The 21121-nt window shown below is 40.6% G+C and overlaps 1 protein-coding gene across 5 annotated transcripts in view; it reads left to right on the top strand.

Moving 5' to 3' along the window:
- Positions 1-174: 174 nt before the first annotated feature.
- The window catches only part of LCORL (ligand dependent nuclear receptor corepressor like), an 87363-nt gene continuing 66416 nt past the window's right edge, over positions 175-21121 (top strand). For 4 of the 5 annotated variants that reach the window (XM_074147394.1, XM_074147391.1, XM_074147390.1 and 1 more), the window contains exon 1: positions 203-359. In XM_074147394.1, coding sequence (XP_074003495.1) covers positions 203-359 — 157 coding nt within the window. Of the gene's footprint in view, positions 360-21121 lie in introns of all 5 variants that reach the window. The other variant, XM_074147393.1, reaches the window with a different exon arrangement.

Here is a 21121-nt window from a genome sequence, read left to right as displayed (position 1 = left end):
GGTGATTGACACGTGTCCCCGCTCCCCGCGTCGCCCCCGCCCCCGGATGCTGATGGGGGGGGGGTGGGGGGGGTGCGCGCGGGCACGCGCTCGACGAGGCGGGGGGGGGGGGAGTGAGGGGGGGGGGGGGGAGAGCGCGCGCGGCCGTGCTGGGTGGCGCGCGCGCCCGTATGTAAATGAGCGGGCGTGAGGTCAGAGGCAGATGGAAAAGGGAACAGACAGAATGGCCGCCGCGGCTCCCGCTCCTCCTGCCGCCGCCGCCTCTGCCTCTCAGTGCCGGAGCCCCCGCTGCACGGCGGAGCGCAGGGGAGTCCGCCGAGAACTCGACTCCTGGCGGCACCGGCTCATGCACTGTGTGGGTAAGAGAGAGAGGAGGTGGTGGTAGTGGGGGGGGGGGGGGCGGGTAATGGGGGTACACGGCGGCCGTAGCGTGAGGGAGAACCGAGGGGCAGCGGGGTCCCTGAGGGGAGCGGGGTGTCGGCGGCGGGGGGGAGCGGGCGAGGCGCCCCGAGCCCGGGTGTCTCTCGGGTGGGCGGAGGGGGGGAGGTAGTGGGGATGGAGGAGCGGGGCTTTCTTGGAGGGCGGAAGCGGAGAAGGGGTCTGTGAGGGGAAGAGCGGAGGTGCCCGGCCGCCTGCGGGTAGCGGAGGGTGGGCGTTCGGGGCTTCGGTTTGGGGGGGGGGGGGGCGCCCGGTCCCTTCCCCGCGCCGCCGACCGAGACCCGTTCTCGGCTCGGGGTCCTTTTGTCTCGGCTTCTCGCTGTTGGCGCGGCGAGTGCCGGTGGCTGCCCCCCTCCTCTCCTCCTCCATCGCCAGCGCCTGGGGGGCGGAGGGTGGGGGGGGGACGGGGCGGGAGGGGGGAGGGGGACCGCTTGTGTGTGTGTGCGCCTTTAAGAGGGAGCCGCTCCTGCACTGACGGTTGGGATTTGAAGTTTTCCCTCCCCCCCCCCCCTCGCGGAAGTTGTCATGGCGACGGCAGTTCTCCCCTCGCGCTCCCCCCCCCCCCCCCCGGGGCTGCCCCGGTGGCTCGCGTGCCGCCAGGGTTCCCCCCTCCGCGGGGGGGGGAGGGGGGGCGTTGGGATGGGTGGGCGGTGGTGTCACGTGACTTCTCCGCGTACCGGTGCGGGGGAGCGCGGTCCCCGGTGTCGGGGAGGGGGGGGGACGGGGACGGTGCCTCTGCGGGCGGGGAGCCGCGCCAACGGCCCGCGTCTCTGCCCTCCTTCCCGGCCGTGCCCGCTCCCAGCGCTGGCATTCCGTACCGTGTGCCGCCGCGCTGCCACCCCAAGGCGGCGCGGGGGGTGGGGGGGACGGACGGACACACACGGTTCGGTTGGGGTGTGTTGGGTTTTTTGTTGTTGTTTCGGGGGGTGTGTGCGTGTGAACGCTTTGCTGCCGGGGGCCGCTCGTTTGTATCGTTTCAACAGACGTTTCCCTTCCTGGGGCGGGGGGGTGGGGAAACGGCTGAAACCCCCGATCTTCCCAGCGGCGCGGCGGTGTCGGGGCTGACCCGCCCTGACGGCCGAGCGCTGGAAACCCACCTGGGTGTAACGGGGAGGGGAGGGCGGGCGGCAGCGGTTCGTTCGGTGTTTCTGCCTTGTGCTGGGGGCGAGGCCGCGGCGAGAAGTAAATATCGAACGAGTAGGTGCGCTCATAACGGCAGGCGATTAGCTTTGTCCGGGTTTGCGGGGTATTTGCGTATTGTCAGGAACCCGGTAGCTTCTTCGTGCACACGTAGTTCTTTTTCTTTCTGTGTTGCCCCAATAACACTTTGAAACATCTGCTGTAACACCTGTGTATGTGTTACGATACCTCTGTATGCTTGCACTGTCGTCTTAATCCTTGAAGTTATAATATTGTTTAGGAAGACAACGTGTATGTATTTCTCCATACACTAACACACCATATAATACTACTTGTGGAAGGAATGCATTTTAATTAGACTATATAGCGAGAGCTAGTTCACTGGCATAGATGCTGTGACAAAATCTGATGCACAGATACTGCTCACGATGTATAAGTGGCTGCTCCTCTGGTTACCTGCTATTTAATAGCATTTCAGTTTTAAATGTAAGCTAATCCTAAAAGTCTGCTTGGCAATTAATAACTAGAGGGACTTAGAGGTGGTAACGGAACGCTGCCCGATGTGTTCAGGGGACACAATGGCACAGCATGAGAAAGCCGACAAGGACTGCGAAGAAACGTAATGAACGCTCTGTAAGACAAAATTTCACCAAAATTGAACTTCTTTAAAGTTGTTTTTCGGGTTGCTCTTTCGCTGAGAGTTGCAAAGTGTAAAACTGTAACATATGACTTAACGTTTTACACTGATTGCACTGTGGTGTTGCTTCATGCGCGGTTTTCTTTCCCTTGGAATAAAACTTGTTTAGGATATGATTTCTTTGTGTGTTCATGATGCAAAATTCAGTTAACAGAAGTTTTCTTTCCCTTGGAATAAAACTTATTTAGGATATGATATCTCTGTATGTTCCTGATGCAAAATTCAGTTAATAGAAAGCAGCCACGAAAAGATTAGCAAGTGTATAGAAGGAAAGACACTGGTTATGGTTTAATAGTTAGTCAAGAGGTATCTCGGTTAAGAACTGTTACTTGGCATGCCTGCTGAGCAGCCCTTATCTGAGAGAAAGTGTAAACAAAGTGGCTAGAAAGTGAGTAATCAGGATAATGGCAGTAGAGTGCACTTAAGAGGTTTGGATTGGTTTGGGGTTGTTGTTTGGGTTTTGTGTTTTTTTTTTTTTAATTCTGTAGTATTAACTTCTGTAAAATAACCTCCTACATTAGCTCAAATTAACTTCCAAAGTAAAAATGCTTAGTTGTTCTCTCTTGCAAAGCATTCCTAAGGATTTGAAGACTCTAACAAAGTTAACACTAACCAGAAGGTGTGAACAATTGTCCGGTTGATGGCTGAAACAGTAACGTGGTGGGGGAGGAGTGGTGAATATGGTGGAGCTGGCACAACTTATTTTTTCTTTCTCCACCCTTCCCAAGAATCAGACATTTGTAGCAAAGTGAGGAAAATGGTGCGGTAAAGCAGTAGCCCGGAATTCTTGAACTAGCTTATTTTCAAACCCGAAACAAAAAAACACCACTAAAAAAACTCAGATCATTCTACCTCTAGCATTTTTTTAATTAAAAAAAGTAAAGTTGAAAGGTGATATGGTTCTGTGGACTATTGTTTGTCAAGCATTATGTTCAGAGAGCGAAAGCAGGAAAGTACAGACTCCTTGAACATGTCATATTGTTTCTGCTAAACCCTTCAGATGAGTAACTTTATTTTGATGTCTTTTATCACTTCCTGTATTGATACTAGATTTGATATTTGCATTTCTCTAGTATAATCACTTGAGCACTTAGGAATCGTTTATCGGTAAAGGATTCCTCATCTGCCTTGCTTTATGGAAATGGTAAACTGAGCCAGGGATAATACCTCCAGGACAGTGATCGCCCAGCTTGAGGCTCATAGTCCACAGATTGTTCATATCCACAACAGTGAGACAGAAATAATACTGAGTTGCCTGCAGTGTCGTGTGTGCTTGAGGGTCAGTGATGGTTAGGGACCTCTGCTGGAAGGGCTCCATTGCTGAATTGTTCATTTGTCAAAACCTGCTTGCAGACTTGAATATTTGCATGGGCTTTAGAATTAAAAAATTGGGTTTTGCCAGCCTGTTAATTCGTGACCTGCAAAATACGATTTAAAGTCTCAGGTCAAAATGTTCAAGCATTTTAAAAATTTGAGAAGAAAAACAGTGATAAAATTTCACTGACATTACTGAGAATTCTCTTATTTGGTATCTAAACATGTTTGAAGGTACAAAAGACTTTGCATCGTAAATGAATGGAATATATTCACAGAAATTCTAAATAGGTGTTCAGTACAAAATGGCTGTTCAGATGGTAATCTTTGTGTGCATTATGTTGAGCACTGACATTCCTAAGATGCCTAGACTTGTGCTTATGGATGTACCTAACTCCCGCATGACTCAATCAGAGTTCAGAACTAGATGCTCTTAGAAGGCACCTGAAGATCTTGATTCTGTCAGTGTTCTTACAGCATGCATAATACATGCTAACAAGTACTCTTTACAGTAGCACTTATTGGTATGTTTTGTCCTAGGGACAGTCTTTGTGACACAACTAACAAACAAATCGCCCTAATTCTAAACGCTGTTTACGGAAAAGTGCCAGAAAGCTCAGAGTTGAAGTGCCTTAGCCAGCAACTGAGTTCTGTGGTGGTTTAAATTGAAGATATTTTATAGAGGTAAATATCAGAATGGTTAAAAATTGTTCTTTGATGCTGTTTCCTTAAAACTTTGTAATGTGAATTGGTTAAATGCATTCCATTGGATTGAGAAGCTTTGGTAGCATGGAGCTATAAAAGTCTAGATTGATACTGTGGTCAGCCTTAAGAAACAGGATTTATGCAGTTTTTCCAAGCGGTCATTGATCCCACTGACCGATTTCATCTGAACTTTACAGGTAGAGTGTTGGCAAGTACATTGAGCCCCCATAACTTTCATGAATAGGCACAGAGGAGAGACCTAGTAATAGCTGGGGTGGAAGAAAGCGCTTCAGCATGAGGTGGTGCTTTTTACTGTTATCACAATTCTTTGGGTAAAGTTTGGAGGAGTAACTTGAGGCTTTTTAATGGGAAGTGCCAGGTAACTGCAGTCATGGAAATTCAAATCTTTCTAGAGCCCTGCATTGTATTTTGAAAATATAAAAGGCTCTGAATAATCTTGCACTGTGAAAATGAAAGTTTAAAATATTGTCTCAACTGCTGTCTAAAAAAAATAAATGCATTGCTCTTTGGGGGGAGAGGAAGGGTAGAAGTTTTACTGTTCCTCTGCTGCAGCTCAAGGGCATGCATTTGACAGGAAATAGCCTTGATATTGCTTTCTTATGAAAAATGAAATTTCATCAAAGTGAAAATCCATTTTTGTATGCGTGTGAAATCTAGCATACAAATACTCTTCTACTCTTCTTGTATTTTTTCAGACTTTTTTCCCCCGCTAAACTAGCATACATTGGGGCATCTAATTCTGTTTCAATGGATCCAGACTTTGAATTTTATTTTTCAATATTTGAACTTCTGCTCCAGCTTCCTATTTTGGAACTGTCTGTTTCTCAAGCGCACTTTTCAGGAAGAGGAATTCCCCCTAAACAAAAGATTGGTAGCTACTGCCTTTGGTATTATCCCCAGGCTTGCAACACTCCTGTATTAACTACTTTATCTTTATTCCCACAATAGGTATAAGTGTCCTCACTTTCACTGTGACTGTAAGTACTTTGCAGCAGGTTAAAATTGTCACTTTTCTGTAATACTACTGTGGTTGTAGGTGATTTTCTATAGTTGCCACAGTAGTAGTGGCAAAACTAGTTATTTTACTATACATCTATAGTGTCCTTGTCTATCTGTTAGTAATTGTTTTGGTATCTTTGATTACCTGTTGAGCCACTAACAGACTGTATGCAAGAATGATTTTGAAATGATACCTGCTTTGAACTCTCTTCCTTTCTAGGCACTCCAGCTTCAAACAGCAAACAAGCTTGCTATGGCCACAGTGCTGTCATCCAATATGATGGGCAGTAATACTGGTGTAAGGTGTTTCTGTGGACCTGCCATGCTTTGGGCTGTGATGTTAAGCTCTTGGTGTGATTCCAGTGTAAAACAGATCAAGGAAGTAATCTCAGTGTTACTGCAAATGTTGGATGAAGAACAGGAGTTAAATCTAGATCTAGAATCACAGCGCAGGTTCACAGGCAGTTTTTGATGCAAAGGGGCAAGATAGTATCATGGAAGGGAATAGCTCCAACTAGTATTATGGAGGCAGATGTTCAAGTCAGCATTAGCATTGAACACTAATTATGAAATCACAATCTAAGAAAGCAGTAAAGTGCCATCTTGCATCATCAAGTCTCACGGAACTATTACCAGAACAGAGAGTTCACAGTCCTGACTGTGTGCTCCTGCCGCTCGTATGCTTGCATCAGCACTCATTGGACCCCTCTCTGATCATCTCTAATTCAGTAGCTGAGCACTTGTCTGCTGAAAGGAGGTACGGTCTTGCAAAAAAAAAAAAAAAAAAAAAAAAAAAATCTAGTGGATGCTGGTGCAGGACCATGCGACAGAAGCAGGATGGGTATTAGCAGAAATAAATAAGCCACTGGATTGGTTTAGCTACCTATGGCACTGCCAGGAATGGAACACAGCCCTAAACATACCATTCTGATTTCCCCTGACCTAAGCAGGTTAAAAAAAGAGGGGAAAAATGCTCAGTGTGTTAATATGTGTCATTGGAAGTTGCTGCCGTGTATGTATCACGTTAACTGTCTTTAGATTGAAATTGGAGAAAACACATGGGGTTTGTTTTGCTTGTGTTGGACTGTCTTTGTTTCAAATACATAGTGTTAAATCAGCTGCTTTTCCACATCCCCTCTCAATCCGTTTCAACTCATCAGCTTTTCTCTCAGTAAGAAGTAATTGCCTGCTGCTGTCATCATGTATTTTTGAAGGGATCTCTTACGTTTGACTCCTGAGAGAAATATTTACTTGGGAAAACACTGCAAGAAAAGTTAGGAGTAATGACACCCAGAGGCTTAGTTTAAAAGGCGGGGGAGGAAGTTCTGTGTGTCTAGCCGTAGATGCAGTACTAGTTCACTGATCTCTTGTGAACCTGCAATTGTAAGCGTGTATGGAGTGTAATTTTGTGAAAGACAAAGCTATACCTGCTACATAGACTACTTCATGGACTGTGCGGAATGCAAGTAATGCTTTGTTTGAATTCTTTGCACTCAGAACAGAAATGTGTTGCAGAGCATGCGAGTAGACATACGTATCTTCAGCAGCGCTGATAAAATCTGTGATTATCTTTTTTGGTGCTCCTTATGTCTAGATACTGGTGTATGGAAGCAGTTCAATTTTTAAGTGTTCCAGGAACTACCGTAATCTTTGTTAATGTTTTTAGGCATAGCTTGAACTTTCTTATTGTATGTTCTTATATGGTAGCTGTTTACTTTTTATATGGCTGATAGTGAGCTGAGAAATTTAAACTCTGATAGTCTTTCTACGTTGTAGGCACTAAGAATTTCTTAAGCTGGAACTTGTGTAAACGGAAAACTTGGAGTGCAGATACTGTCACTGCAACTCAGTCTCAGTTCTTCCTTTGAATTGACATTCAGCAACTGTACTAATGGATGAGGTTGCTGACTTTGGGGGTTTTTTGTTGGTGCATAATAGAGTTTTGTTCTTTTTTCTTTCTGGACTCACTGTACCTACCTTCATGATTTATGTGGACTGGTATGAGCATTCATTTTTTAAACAGTTCAACAAACTAGACTGTAAAACTAATCTAGCTTAAAACTAACCTAGAAAACAGGAGGAGAGATGTGGCAGGAGGAAGAATAGGAAAAAAAAGGTCAGATCTAGTTTAACTTGGATCAGTTTCTTAATCAGGTTTACTACATACCTGCTTTTTCTCCTGAGTCAACTGTAAGTAGCTTTACTGGAGAGAACAAGGCTTTTGATTTTGAGTAACTGCCTATTTTAGCAACAGGTTTTTTTGGGGTTCAAAGTGAGCTGGAAACTAAGTTGGCTGAACAGCATCCTAATCAATAAGATTGTTGACAAAAGTAAGAATACAGTGCCACTAACAGTAACAGCTTTCCACTCGTTCTCCCTTTGTAGTGGAGGTCATGTGATGTAACAGTGAACTGCCCTTCTTTTTAAGTTAGTCTGGGAGGCCTACTGTGATTTTTATTTTTATTTTTGTTGTTGTTATTGCTCTGGGTTTCTTTTCTGTTAGTTGCCACTTCTGAACTGTCCTGCTAAGGTAATAAGTACTAGTAGGTGTGTAAGGGAAACAATAACAGGAATGCGTCATGCAGATTAATTGATGAGATCGGTGCATGCTGTTGAGGAGCTGTACTCCAGATAGTGGCAAGTAGCCAGGGCTTGCACTGCCTACGGCTAAAATGGGAAAAATTAGTACCTCGTCCCCTTACTTGACCTTGCCTCTTTCATTTTTCAGCTGTATTATATGGGTGTTTTGAATAGATAGTTACAATGGTTCCCTTCTTCTCGAATATGACTGGAGTATCAGGGCTTCAGACAAGGTTGTTATTCTAACTTTTAGAGTTCAGTGTGTTTATGTAAAGTGTAGAGGTCAGCCAGAGCTTTATAGACTTCACTAACTTAAAATTCTTTGTCCCAGTTAGGATTACTGTCTTTTTTGTTAATTCTTGAACCTTGTTCTTTTCCCTGTGCTTGGAGGGAATTCTGATAAGGTATGTTGGGACATTGATGGAGGTTGGAATGGAACTGAATTTGTTTGATTCACATGCCTAGTATCAACTTCTGAAAAACAGGATGGCATTACAAATTTAGCTACCATATATTTAAAGAAAAAAAAAAAAAAAAAAAACAAAACAACAAAACCCAACAAACCAACTTTGTTTGAGGGGGTGAAGTTATTATGTGATATGTTTTGGTTTTTTTTTTTTTATGAGATGGTAGTGGCTTATCTGTTTGAGCCTGTGTAGGGGTGGAAGATGTTTTAAAGAGTAGGGGACTGGGTATCTGTGGAAATGCATTGAGATGTAGAGGTTGAATTCCTTTTTATGGGGTGCGGGCAGCAGCAGGTGACTGCAGATCAAAGACCCCTGTGTCAGGTTGTCATCTTTTTGTTTCTACTTCTGGCACAGATCAGGTTCCTGTGTAGGATCTTGAGAAGCTGGATTAACTCCTTCTTAGATAAACATTCTCTTCTTTGCAAAATTCTTCTGGAGCCTCAGCTGCTGCTTTTAATTGTGTTTAGTTCTCAACATCTACCCAGGCTTGCATCTCCACAGCAGCATGTGTTGTTTTGTAGGAGTGAGAGTTGGGTAAATGTCACTAGATGTGAATTTATTTATTTTTATTGTAAGGTCTGTTGGTAAATGAAAGCTTACAGAATTTGCGACCTCTTTAACTATGTTTCTTGGTTTTCAGTTTCTGTGTAACTTGGTACGGTCCTGCTTTCCAGCTATGAGACAGCTTAGCTTTTGTGGCACCTGAGGATTTATCACTCATGTTTAAAGAGCTGTTCAGTGGAAATACTTGTTGTTTTGCAATGTGCTTTAGTCTAAAATGCTACCAACTGCCTTTTAAAACTGCTTGATTTCAGATGATAAATAAATATCTTCCTCATTCCACAGTTCCCAGCTTCTTCAAATCATCTTAATTAAAGGCTAGTTAAAATCTTATATATGAATAGTAGTTTTCACCATCATAATTCCACTGGTTTATAAACTAGCTTTGGTGCATTTCTAGTCTGCTGAGCCACTAATAGGTCAAAAGGCAGCGTAATTAATCTAGGGTTGAATATACTGCTGCTTTTCATAACTACTGTCAAAAAGCTTTGCGCATCTTATTTAGAAGTTTTATTTTCCATTCTGAAAGTGCTACACAACTTTATAATGCCAAGTTAAAATACTACTGGTGCAAAACTTCTGGACATCTTTTGATTAATAATGAATATTGCCACCGTATATGATGTAGATTATAGAAGACTGCTTTAAAGGACTCCAGCTTGTGACTGCAGCTGTTAGTTTGGCTCACAGAACAGAAAGTGTGCCACAGCAAGGCCCAGTTAAATGGGAAGATTTGACTATACCTAAGTGTAATTATTAAGCCTCCTAATCTGAGTATGGGGGAGGATTATCAAATGGCTACTGCTTTGTGACCTGTAGGTCAGCTGCAAGTCGTTCTGGTGTTAGCCATCCGATGAGGGGGAAGAAAAATAGGATCTGCTTAATACCTGCTGCTGCCTCAGACTGCACTGTATAAGGGTTGTAGTGCTAACTGTGCCAAACTCTGTCTCAGAAGTTTTCTGTGCTACCAGCTGAATAATGTGGTGACTGTGGACTTACCTCTGATTCTGGTTCACACTCCTTCAATTTTCTTACTCTTCCTGGGCCACCCTCTCTCTCCATCCTTCAACGTTTGTAAGCAGTCATTTCCTGTCTTTGACTTCTCCTGATAACCACCCATTTGTCTTTGGTTCCAAACCTTTATTTTTATTTATTGTCAATGACATTAAAGCAATTTTGGCAACTTCATCTGTCTCCACAAATAGTTTTCTCTCAGGTTTTGATTTTTTTATATTTCTGTATGGAGTGTCTTCATGATTGACTTGCATTACACCACAAACGTGCTCACCAAGGTAAATTATACTTTACATCTTTCACTCCAGGAGACTTGTGTGATGTTTTCCTCAAAGTGTCTAGTACCATTTGTTTCTTTTTATATGTACTGCTGCTAGGTATCCCATCTCATGGTTTTTGAGGAAACGAGATGTCTGTATCTTCCTACCACCTTATTCAGGAAATGTCAGTCCCTGGCAATCTTGCCAGCTCAAGAAGTCTGCTACCTTGTTATCAAACTCACATACTAATCAGTAGCCATTTGGAAGGACTTAATTGTTGTTCTTTGGAAATGGATCCCAAACTCTTTCTGGCTAGAAGTGTCCTAATTTCTAGTCTTAATTTATCCACAGTTTTTATGTATTGTGGCAACACTGTCATTTAGGGTTTTTCCCTTATGTTTTCCCCTTCTATGTTTGTTCCTATTCAGATATTATCGCTTATTTAACGTAGAAATAACTGAGTGTTAATGGATAATGAGCACTAATGGCTCAAAAGTTGCTGTAGTAGATTTGAATTTTAAACAAGTAGTTCACAGACAAGTGAAAAAAAAATGTATCCACAAATGCACAAGCTAGTGCAAACTGTTAATAGCGGTTATTGTCCAAAGTTTACTGTCTGCACTGTGGTACAATCCCAGTTGCAGTGTAGAGGCTATAATAAGCTCTCTGTTCTTGTGATCTGTATGAGTATTTTCCTTTTCTCCTGTTGCAGTTTGAATGGGTTTTACAGAGTCATGCTAAAGAGTATTTCAAACAAAGTATAGTCTGGACCATGTTGAATGGGGGTCATAGTAATCTGTCTCTGCATCATCAGATAAGGACAGCTCTATTAGATCAGAGGAAGTTTGTCTAGTCTAGGATCTATTGTCTGCAGCCAGTGGTGGACTGCTAGGGCAAAAATTATTAATACATAATGAAGTTTCTGAAATATCTTCCAGCCTTTGATGACACTTGTCTTGATCCGTGGGAGAAAAACAGTGTTCTTGCTTTTTATAATTGATTTACTAGATTATTCTACCATGTTGTTGATTTTGTGTAGGTGTGTGATTTTGAAGCAACATAAACTTCAGTGGGTTTCTGGTGTCCCCTGGTTATTTTGTGTTATGTGACTCTTCTGTTTGTCCTAAAACAAGAAGTGAAAGCACCATATGAAACCTTTACTAAAAAAAGGCAAGGGATGGCAAAGGTGTTTCCTATTCATGTGGTTGTGGGTTTTTTCTACTTTTCATTTTTTTGGAAGATCTGATCTGTCTTGCTTTGGCCATCTCTTCCATCCCTCAAGCTGAAGAGTTATGTGTTACTTGTAGAGAAGATATTTATTAAATTTGATCATTCTTCCCTTATTTATTGTATTTTCTCAGTTCTGCTCTCCATGTATTCAGGATTACATCAGTGTGAATTTATGATGGTGACAAACCAGGGAACAATGCAGAATATCTTCCTTTAAGAAGTCAAAGCATTTGGCATGTCCTTTACTGAGCTCATCCTTTCACAGAGCTACGTATTTGAACCCGAAGATAAAATTTGAGTGATAACTCAATTCAGAGCCCATTGCTGTCTATGTAATGTGAAGACTTGTTTTCTTCACTATTTAGCTTGATATTTACTTGCTTTTGGTAATCATCTTCCGTTTTACCACCCTGATACCTCAATATTTTGAAGTTCCCCTGATATTCTCTTGATTTTTATTTGCTAATACTAGACCGTACCAGGCAGTGGATTGTCACTTTATTAGGTAATCTCTTTGGGTGGAAGAGCAAAGGCAACCCCGGGACACTCTTGTTTGTGACCACCTGCTGTGAAAACTAACCATTTACTTCTGTCTTTCAGCCAGTTATTTATCTGTGCAAAGACTTTACCTCTGTTGCATGGAAAGTTTTTAAAGCTTTTGGAAATGGGTGTCAATAGGTGTCTCTTTGAAATCTTGATTTACTCTTAATGTCCCATGTCTACAAGCCTAATGACATCTTCAAATAACTCAGTTGTGTTTGAAATATGACATTCCTTCACAGATGTTGTATTGGGTCTTCAGTAATACGTTATAATTCTTTATGCATCTGGTAGTTAATGTTCTTTGCATTTTATTTGCCCAGTTATGAACATTTGAATTGCTGGCCTACGAAATAGCCTCAAGTTGCTCCCGGGGATGTTTAGATTGGATATTAGGAAAAATTTTTTCACCAAAAGGGTTGTCAAGCATTGGAACAGGCTGCCCAGGGAAGTGGTTGAGTCACCATCCCTGGAGGTGTTTAAATGGTGTGCAGAGGTGGCGCTTAGGGACATGGTTTAGTGGTGGACTTTGCAGTGTTAGATTCAGAGTTGGACTCAATGATCTCTAAGGGTCTTTTCCAACTTAAATGATTCTATGATTCTATGTATGCCTTTGCTGGCGTATATTTTAAGCAGGTGTCTTTCTGGTAGGAGTATAGAGGCCACTACAAGATAGGCATATACAGTTGCTGATTGTTTATTGTTGATTGGTTTTAAGTTTTGCCCCTTTCCTGTCCTCTGGTGTTGAGGTAATTAGCCTGCAGATTTCTTCATAATAAGTACTAGTTCAGGTGTATCATTCTGAAGTTCCTCTCACATATTCTTGTTGTCAATTTCTTTTTTTGTTCCTGTCAGCAAGAGGCTGTTAGTACAAGAAGCATGTTTTATTCGCCTCTTACACCAACTTATCATAGTATGACTGGACTAGGTAGGCCCTCTGAGGAGCAGGAGAGGCTGCTCCTTCCCTGGCATCAACTGAACTTTCAAAGCTCTCCTGATTAAGGTCTTCCCACACCTTCTTCTGTTGATGCCCAAGTCTGAGGAATTGTTCAATTGATGGCTTATAGTTTTTCTGTGATCTGTTGAGAAACAAGAGCCTTTGGTCAAAGGTAATTTCAACTGTGCAGCTGTTAGTGGGTTCTTTATTTATTCCTTGGTGTGTATTTCTGCACTTCATGTAATCAGATATGAAATGAAATGAAATGTCACGTGTTTTATCTTTGAGGCCTACATCATATTCCGTGCTGATGCAATCAGTCAGAACATCAGGTATATTTGTATCCTTCTTTTGATTGATGGTAAAATGTATTCAGTAAGGTAAAACTTACTCCTAAGGAAATGATCTAATAGCCATTCTCCAGGCTGGTTTATGTCCTTCAGCATTGCTTGTTGTGGTCTTCCTCCTTTTTGTTTTGCGAATTCCCCTCAGGCTTGATAAAGTTTTCTCTTGAGATGACAATTCATATATCTGTCTTAACTCTAACTGATGTATTTGCCATAGACACTTGACACCAGTCTGCTGTAGCTGTTTCTGAAAACATGCACTCCTCTTCCATGTCATCGGCTCCTCTCAGCTGTCTAATGTGGAACTGAGAAATGTGAGGTGGCTCCTAACTTTTTTGGCCTTCCCCTTTTCATTAGGTGCCTTACTGTAGCTTATTTTAATTTCTTACTGCTTTTTAAACAGCAACAAGAAAACCCCCAAACTGTTACTGGCCTTCTCTGTTGGAATGCCAAATGTTATACCTTCTCGGAGAGACTTTATTCAGCAAGACCCATCAGACTGGTTAGGATATATCAGAAAGTAGTTTTATTTCCTGTCTGCACCATTGCCTAAGTCTACTGACTTCTGAACAAATGTGTTCTGCCCCAAGGAAACGGGATTTAATAAGAAATGCTCCGTTTGTAACATGCGGCGTCAGGAGTTCTTACCTTGAAATGTTGGAAGTGTCCAGAGCGCTCTGAGTTTAGCGCTGATGTGAAGAACTGCACTTCAGCACTGACCCTAGATCGACTTTTGTACACAGTCCTCAGAAACAATGGTAGATTTCTGGGTACTTCTGTGTTTAGTGACTCACAACTTCACTTGCACAGAGCAGGATATCTTCTTAAAATTACAGCTTCTCAACGAAACATGAGGGTTTCACTGGAGAATTCATGTTAGAGATAAACTGTTTAGTAAATCCTACAAATATCAGAGTTTTTGAGGAAGCATTTGTCTGTAAATTATTCATCTCTGAATTATTGTCGTCATCTCTGGCAAGCACTCTTTGTCCCACAAACCTTTAGAGAGTGAGCTGAAGATTCAAGGAATCGTGGATTTCTTACCTAACTAGTCAATGCTTTCTGCAGTGACTCTGCAGGAGAAAAAGCTGTGAGAGAAACCCACTGTAGTGTGTCCTGAGGAAACTTGCTTATTTAGTGTGATGATGTTGGTTATTGAAACCTGTAGTCTTACTTGATGTGTATGTTTCTTAATTAGTGACTTTAAGAATACTTGTCCAGTAGTTCAGGAAAGGGTTTTGCTGGCCCAAGCTGAACTTTGTAAGGCCTTTACTTCAGTTTGTCACATACAGTAGCATTTTGAGGGCTGATACTTAATGTGACTGCTTGTTTTCTCGAGGCCTTTTTATTAATTTCCTGGGTAGAAACGACGGATTGCATACCTTTTGCTCACCTTGTCTGCCTCATTAAACCACCAGCGTCACGAACTCGGAGGAGTCAGAGCAGCCTCATCTACTGTTGGCTGCAAGAGTAGCTACTTGGTAGTGATTTGGATGGCGAAGAGTTGTTAACAGTCCTTCGTTCCGTGTGGTGCTGTACTTCTCCACCTGGCCTTTAACAACCAGTTGACCTGATTATGTGGCATACAGAACAATTATGAACTGGATATTTCACGACTTTGCCAGCTGTACGTTTTTAGTGGTACTCTGGCGTTTTTCCCACCTTCGTTCTCAACACTGCAGATTAGTAATAAAGGCTGTTTTGCTCTTTGTGTGGGATATGAGTGACCTTGACCTATGAGACCGATTAAGAAGTTTAGTACCAGATAAGTAACTTCATATGAGGTTTTCCAGAATGCTGGAACTGAGATTTATCTGGTTCCTGCAGGAGTTTCCCTCTTGCTTGAAATGCAGACTGTAATCACACCTTTCTTTTAAGAAATCCTATTCCTGTATTCTTGACCTTGTAGTTCCGTTGGCTTCCCTAAGTGGTTGCTGTTGTCTTTCTAAATTGTTTCATTAAGAGGGAAAAGGTCCCCTACTTCCAGATCAGCTCAAAGTACTGAAGTTTCCTGTTTTGCCTTCCTTGAGACTTGTGGGAATCAAATCCTGTTGCTGTCTTGAGTCAAAGAAACTCGGTAGATTGTGAATGAAATAGTGAAGTGCTTAAATGGTAAAGATTCTACCTCTTTCTATTTATCTTCAAATTCATGGTTCTTCTGGTAGGAAGAAAAAAAAAAAACAACAAAAAACTATCCCATTGAAATGTTTTATATTTTATCTGTTTAAACTCAGGACAGAATTTGTGCTGGGTTTTTTTTGTTTTGTTTTAAGGATTGAAATAGGGACATACCTTTTCATTTTATGCTGTGTAAAAAAGGAAAGAAAAAGTTATCTCTTCTTATTATTCTTAAATCAGATTAACAAATTTAGAACTGAAAATCCATGTCTCTGGAAATTATGAATGTTTGCTTCTGCTAAGGAAGAGCCAGTGCTGGAATATAGAAGGAACAGAGTGTTTCTAAGACAGGATAATGCTCTGTTTAAACCTGTCTGCCTTGTGTAAGAGCCCTTGTCCTCCACATGATTACAGTGTTCAGAATCTTGCCACTAGGTGCTTCAAGTGCATTCCTGTTTTTCCTTTGTGGTGTTCCACCTCCTGCTGCCCACGTCTGGTTGGACAGCTGTTAGTAATGTCAGTTTTATAGAATGTAATCAGAAATTAATTACAGAATTATTACAAAATTTATTATCTCCCAGTAAATTCTCAGAGCTGGTATATGGCTTCGTTGGAGTACTATATGAATCCTGTTCCACAGCAGATGAGAGTCTGAGTCTCATACTTAGAATCTTACCATTTCTTGCTTTGTCTTGTGCCATTTAATGATTGGAAGTTTATCAAAAGTTTGTACAGATATCTGCTAATCACTTTAAAAAACAAAACCAAGCCAACAACAAATAACGCACCCCCCCACCCAAACACACCTGCTTAATCTTTGAATTGTGTCAAATGCTAAAAGCAAGAACAAGAGACTAACATTTTTCTGTACTCTTCTTATATCTGAGATCTTTTACCTGATGAGAGTGCTTAATTTGAAGCTAAAATTTGTATTTGAAGTCACCATTTCTTTATTTCTGCTTTTTCAATCTCCAGTGGGAAATGAGGGTACTCAGCCCTCTTAATCAAATGTTCAACAATTAGACACTTACTTGTATTCTTTTTGGTATATTATGCAAGTTCAACAGAAGTGCTCTCAGAAGATGTAGATTACAGGTTAGTTGTCCGTGACATGCAAGTTGGGATATGCTACCTACCTGCTTTGAACGATGTAATATTTTCTTTTGTGCAATGGACATGTTTAAGAACTGGTTTGAAATCACAGTTTAGCTGAATTTAGAGTTCTTCCAATCGAACTTGAAGTCTGAGCACTTGAAATTTTAACCTTGAATTCCGGGAAATCTTTTAGAGAGAAGAGGCATCGTTGATACTTCTCATTTCAAGTGAGGTTTTTACATAGATAAGAGTATCCAATTCTTGTTGACGTGTTGCCAGCTCTAAATGTTGTTGAATTTGCCAAGCCAAATTTTGGCTGGATACAGAAATGACGACTTTCTAGGGTTTTTTCAGGTGTCTTGGTTTTGTTGGTTTATTTTTTAAAACCAGGTATTTATAAAAATAAGCTGTAAGTTAAAGGTGAAAATACATGGCATAGGTATTACAAAACGTAGAAACTTATGACAAACTTAAGAAATTGATTGCTAGTTTAAAGGTATGTTGCACTCATTTCTTGGTAAAATTGTGATGTGTAGGTTTATTAAAAATATTTTTTAATAAACTGGTTTCAGCGTTTGTGTTAATGACATGTTTGGAAATAAGTACTGTGAAGAATGCAGCACTTAGATTTATAGGGTTGATAGTTCACTTTGTTATAGTTTGGCATCTAGATACAAGATCTCTTCCATTCTGTATCTTCAGCAGATGAGAGAAGTGTCAATTGATTTCAGGGAGCCACCATATTAGTGCAGTCTAGATGCAGGATTTCAATCAATTTAAAACTCTCTTAAAAATAACAGAAACTAACAATTTCTGAGTATGAAGGAGCTGGATCTACGAGGAGATAAGAATGACTTTTCTCTTGTTCGTCATTTCAAAATGGTTTGAGTTTTGTGGGGAATAGACAGGTTGTTTGAATGATGCAGAAATTATAATTGAAAAGAAACCTCATGAAAATTGCCATGGAACTCTGAATCTCTTAGGAAATTCCACTTGTTAAACTTACTGTCAGGCATCAGTTTCATGGAACTCTCCTGAAGGTTTGCAACTTCATTAGCTTGCAGTAGACCTCCAGTGCAGTACAAAATCCTTAGCTTCAGTTTCTCAAAAGCCCATCAGGCTAGGAATGTTTTGAATTAAATATATTTTTGGCTCAGTGAACTGGCATTTTCTGATAACAGTATTTTTCTCTAACAGCTTTCAGCTAGTTTGCCCTTCTTATCAGAAAGCTTCATGTTCTTTGATTTTGATAATCCAGGAAGTGTGCCAGACCTATTTATTCATTAGTTGACTGCTAGACTTTCTCCCAGATGCTGGTTAGGTGTGTGGTGCTGCGTAGTAGTAAAGCGATGATGTGACCTGTTCATTGTTACAGATTTGCTGTGGACTTCACTTATCCATGATGATTTAGTGAACATCTGAGTAGGCCTTCATGTAGAAAAGCAGCCTTTGTCTAGCATTCCTAAACTTTTTAGGTAAAATAGTCAAACTTTTCAGTCCTCTTGTACATCTTAAAATTTGGGTTAAGAAACAAGAACATGCTTCAGGCACATGGTCTTCTGGATGATAGAATGACAATGACAGTTGTTTCTATGTTTTCATCGTGGGCATTATTCTACTCATGTTGTAAAATGGTTAAACCGATACCAAGAGAGGAGGTCACAAACATTTTTCCAAGCTGGATGTTATGTTCTGTTACAGTGACTTATTCCCTCTGAATTTTTTTCTCTAAGGATACAAAATATAAATTAGCCCAAATTATAGCCAGCGCTGTTCTGAGTAACAGTTGGTATCTAGATAGCTTTCTTATGTAGTGTCTTGAAAAAGGAAGGCAGTAGGATAAGCTTTAGCATCTGAAGAACAGTGATATTCACACCAATTCCATATCTAAATGTCCCTGTGTGACAGCTGGGATTGCATCACTGTTCAAAGAAAGAAGTTTTTAGAGAGAACAGAAATTAAGTTCTAGTAACTGTCACTTAGAAGCATTTTTATCCACAGAGCAGCACAGTCACTTCTGAAGTGTCTGCCTTATGCTTTTAAAATTATAAATAACAAATCTCTCAAAATATCTTGCTACAACATTAGAAATTAAATCTAATTTTAATTTTGACAGTGTCTGGAAGCCACAGTGAAAGGCGTCGTGGGCTTTCGTATTTAAAAGTCTACAAGGATGCGTTCTTACTGGCATAGAAGATTACTTTGAAGTAATCTTCCTTTTTTATTGAACCTTATTTTTCTTAGTATTATTTATACAAATAAGTACCTGAAAAAAAGACCCGAACTCAGAATTGGTGCTAACTTCAGTCGTTATTTAACCTACAAATCTCTTTATTATTATTATTTTTTTTCTGTTGGCTGCTACCCTTTTCTTTAAAATTGTTGAACAATTAGGGGGGAGGCAGGATATTTCCTCTTTTTGTTTTGCCACTGAGGTATGGCCAATTTTGTTCTCCCTAGCACTGGAATAGTACTCCCTCTTCGTATTCTGCTTAATACTGGTAACTGCTTAATGTTATAGCTAGTTCTTTTGATGTATATGTTCTTTTTAGAAACTATATTTCATTGCTGTCTGCATCCCCTCAATAAAGCACAGTGTAGAGAGTTGAAAGCAAGGATTTTTATCGTAAGTGAAAAGTAGCCAGATAGAACTGAAGCTCTTCTGTAGTCTCATTTCGATTTTTGCTCACCCTGTCTTTCCTCAGTGGCAGCAGCAGTGTTCTCAGCTATATTAATTCTTGGACTCACGATTTGCATTAGAGAAGGATAAGTATCTTTTTTAGCTATGGTTTGGAATTTGTATTGGAGTCTAAATAGAGGATTTCCTCCCTTTCACGTTGGAATCTCTGGTATGCTCGTTCCTGTTTGCTCAGGCATCTGAATCAATATGGTAAAAGAAAAAGAGTGTATTAAGTTAAATGTTGAGAACTTTTTATTGTAAGAATACTTTTTTTTTTTAGTGTTGTAAGCAAAGAGTGGATTGAAGCTAGACAAGATCTTTGACAGAAGCCCCCTCCCTACCCCATCCCTGTGCAAAATCTGTCCTAAATTATGTCCCAAGAATTTTTCCCCAAGAAAAATGGGCTGTTTTTTTACCTGAGAATCTGGCCAGCGTTTTATCAAATAATGAATTTTACTGAATTGATATTCTGTAGTGATGTTAAGAACAGGAGAAAGATAACAATTGGATAAAGATTTATTAATTTTTGCTTCTGTTGTCAGGTTCCATATCTTGAGTATTCTGCCCAGCAAGCTAGTTAGTTTTCTTGTTTTTTTTTTAATACTATTTTTCTACAAATGGCAAACGGGATTGTTTGAGTGTTTTGCTTGTTGTTTTGTTTGTTTTTTTAACTCAGTGCTTCAGAGGTTTTATAACCTGGTCTATCCTTTCCAAATTATTGTTATAGTAGATCTAAAAAACACCCCAAAACCCAACAACAAACCAACAGCAACAACAAAATCCCTGTGACTTTGATGCCTATATATAAACAAGACGAAGATTATGAATCCATCTATGGCTGGGGGAAGTGGGGGCCGGGGGGCAGAGAGGAAAGCTGCTGAGCTGTGGAAGGAAGGGAGATAAAGAAGACAGATAAGTTAACATCTAATTTAAGTTACTCTGTTAAACACTCTGCTTTACTCCTATAAAATATGAAAATAACTGTCTTCTCTACAGAATAGTCTCCTTTAAGAAGTTGTAAGGGAGTTGCTGCTTGTATCCTATTGGTGGGATAAAGGTAACTAGGTTTAATAAAAAGATTGAGGTAACTATTTAATGCTTTTCAAAATTTAGAATTAGTGCTACAGAAAACTCCTAAGATGTCTTCTAAATCAATTGAGAGTGGTCTGACGTATCAAAGAAACTTGGTGATGTCTGAGTAATAAACACAGATATTCATAAGGAGATTGAGTTTCTGATGGACTTTTTTTTTTTTTCTTTCCTGTCACTTGGGAGCAGGAGACCATTTCTTTATTTGGAGACAAAAACCTGCAAAATTTACAAGCAGATAACCATTTTTCAGGGGAACCACTAATCCTCTGCAGTGTCAAATATGGTGGAACACAGAGTGCAAGCCACACCTGTAAAATGGCAACATATACTTCAGAAGGCTGTAAGTTTACATTATTAGAAACAAAAGAATTGACTGAACATGAGCTCCAAGTCCCTTTTCTTCTAAAAGGGATAATTTGTAAGAAATGTGGATGACTTCTTTGCCTTTTTAATTAAGCCAAACAAAATACTGCTTCCTACTTTCGCACCTGTATTTTAAAATAAATATTGAAGCGCTACTGAGAGAGAATTTGAAGAGAAGCAAAAGGGTTTTTTTCTTTCAGAGAAATTAGAGGCTTGTTTCTTTGTCTGGATTACTTGTTTTTAAAAAAAAAAGCAAGCTTAAAAGCAGTTCTAATGCTTGATGAAACTAATGAAGCTGAATTCTGTCTGTGGTATAATTGTTTAAATCCAAGATAGCTGACTTAGTAATGCAAACCACAAAACTTCCTTCAGATATACTCTTGTACTGAGCCAAACTAAATAATGCAGTTGTGAAACTGTATAGAATGGGGACAAGTAGAACTGAAGTTTGTCATTTATATATAATACTTTGTCAAATTACACATCGTTTTCCGAAGGGATTGCTTTTTAGTTGAGTGAAAGA

This window comes from Numenius arquata, chromosome 5 (assembly GCF_964106895.1).
Source record: "Numenius arquata chromosome 5, bNumArq3.hap1.1, whole genome shotgun sequence".
Classification (NCBI taxonomy): Eukaryota; Metazoa; Chordata; class Aves; order Charadriiformes; family Scolopacidae; genus Numenius; species Numenius arquata.
Note: the sequence above shows the minus strand (reverse complement) of the source record. Positions and strands in the feature narration are given on the sequence as shown.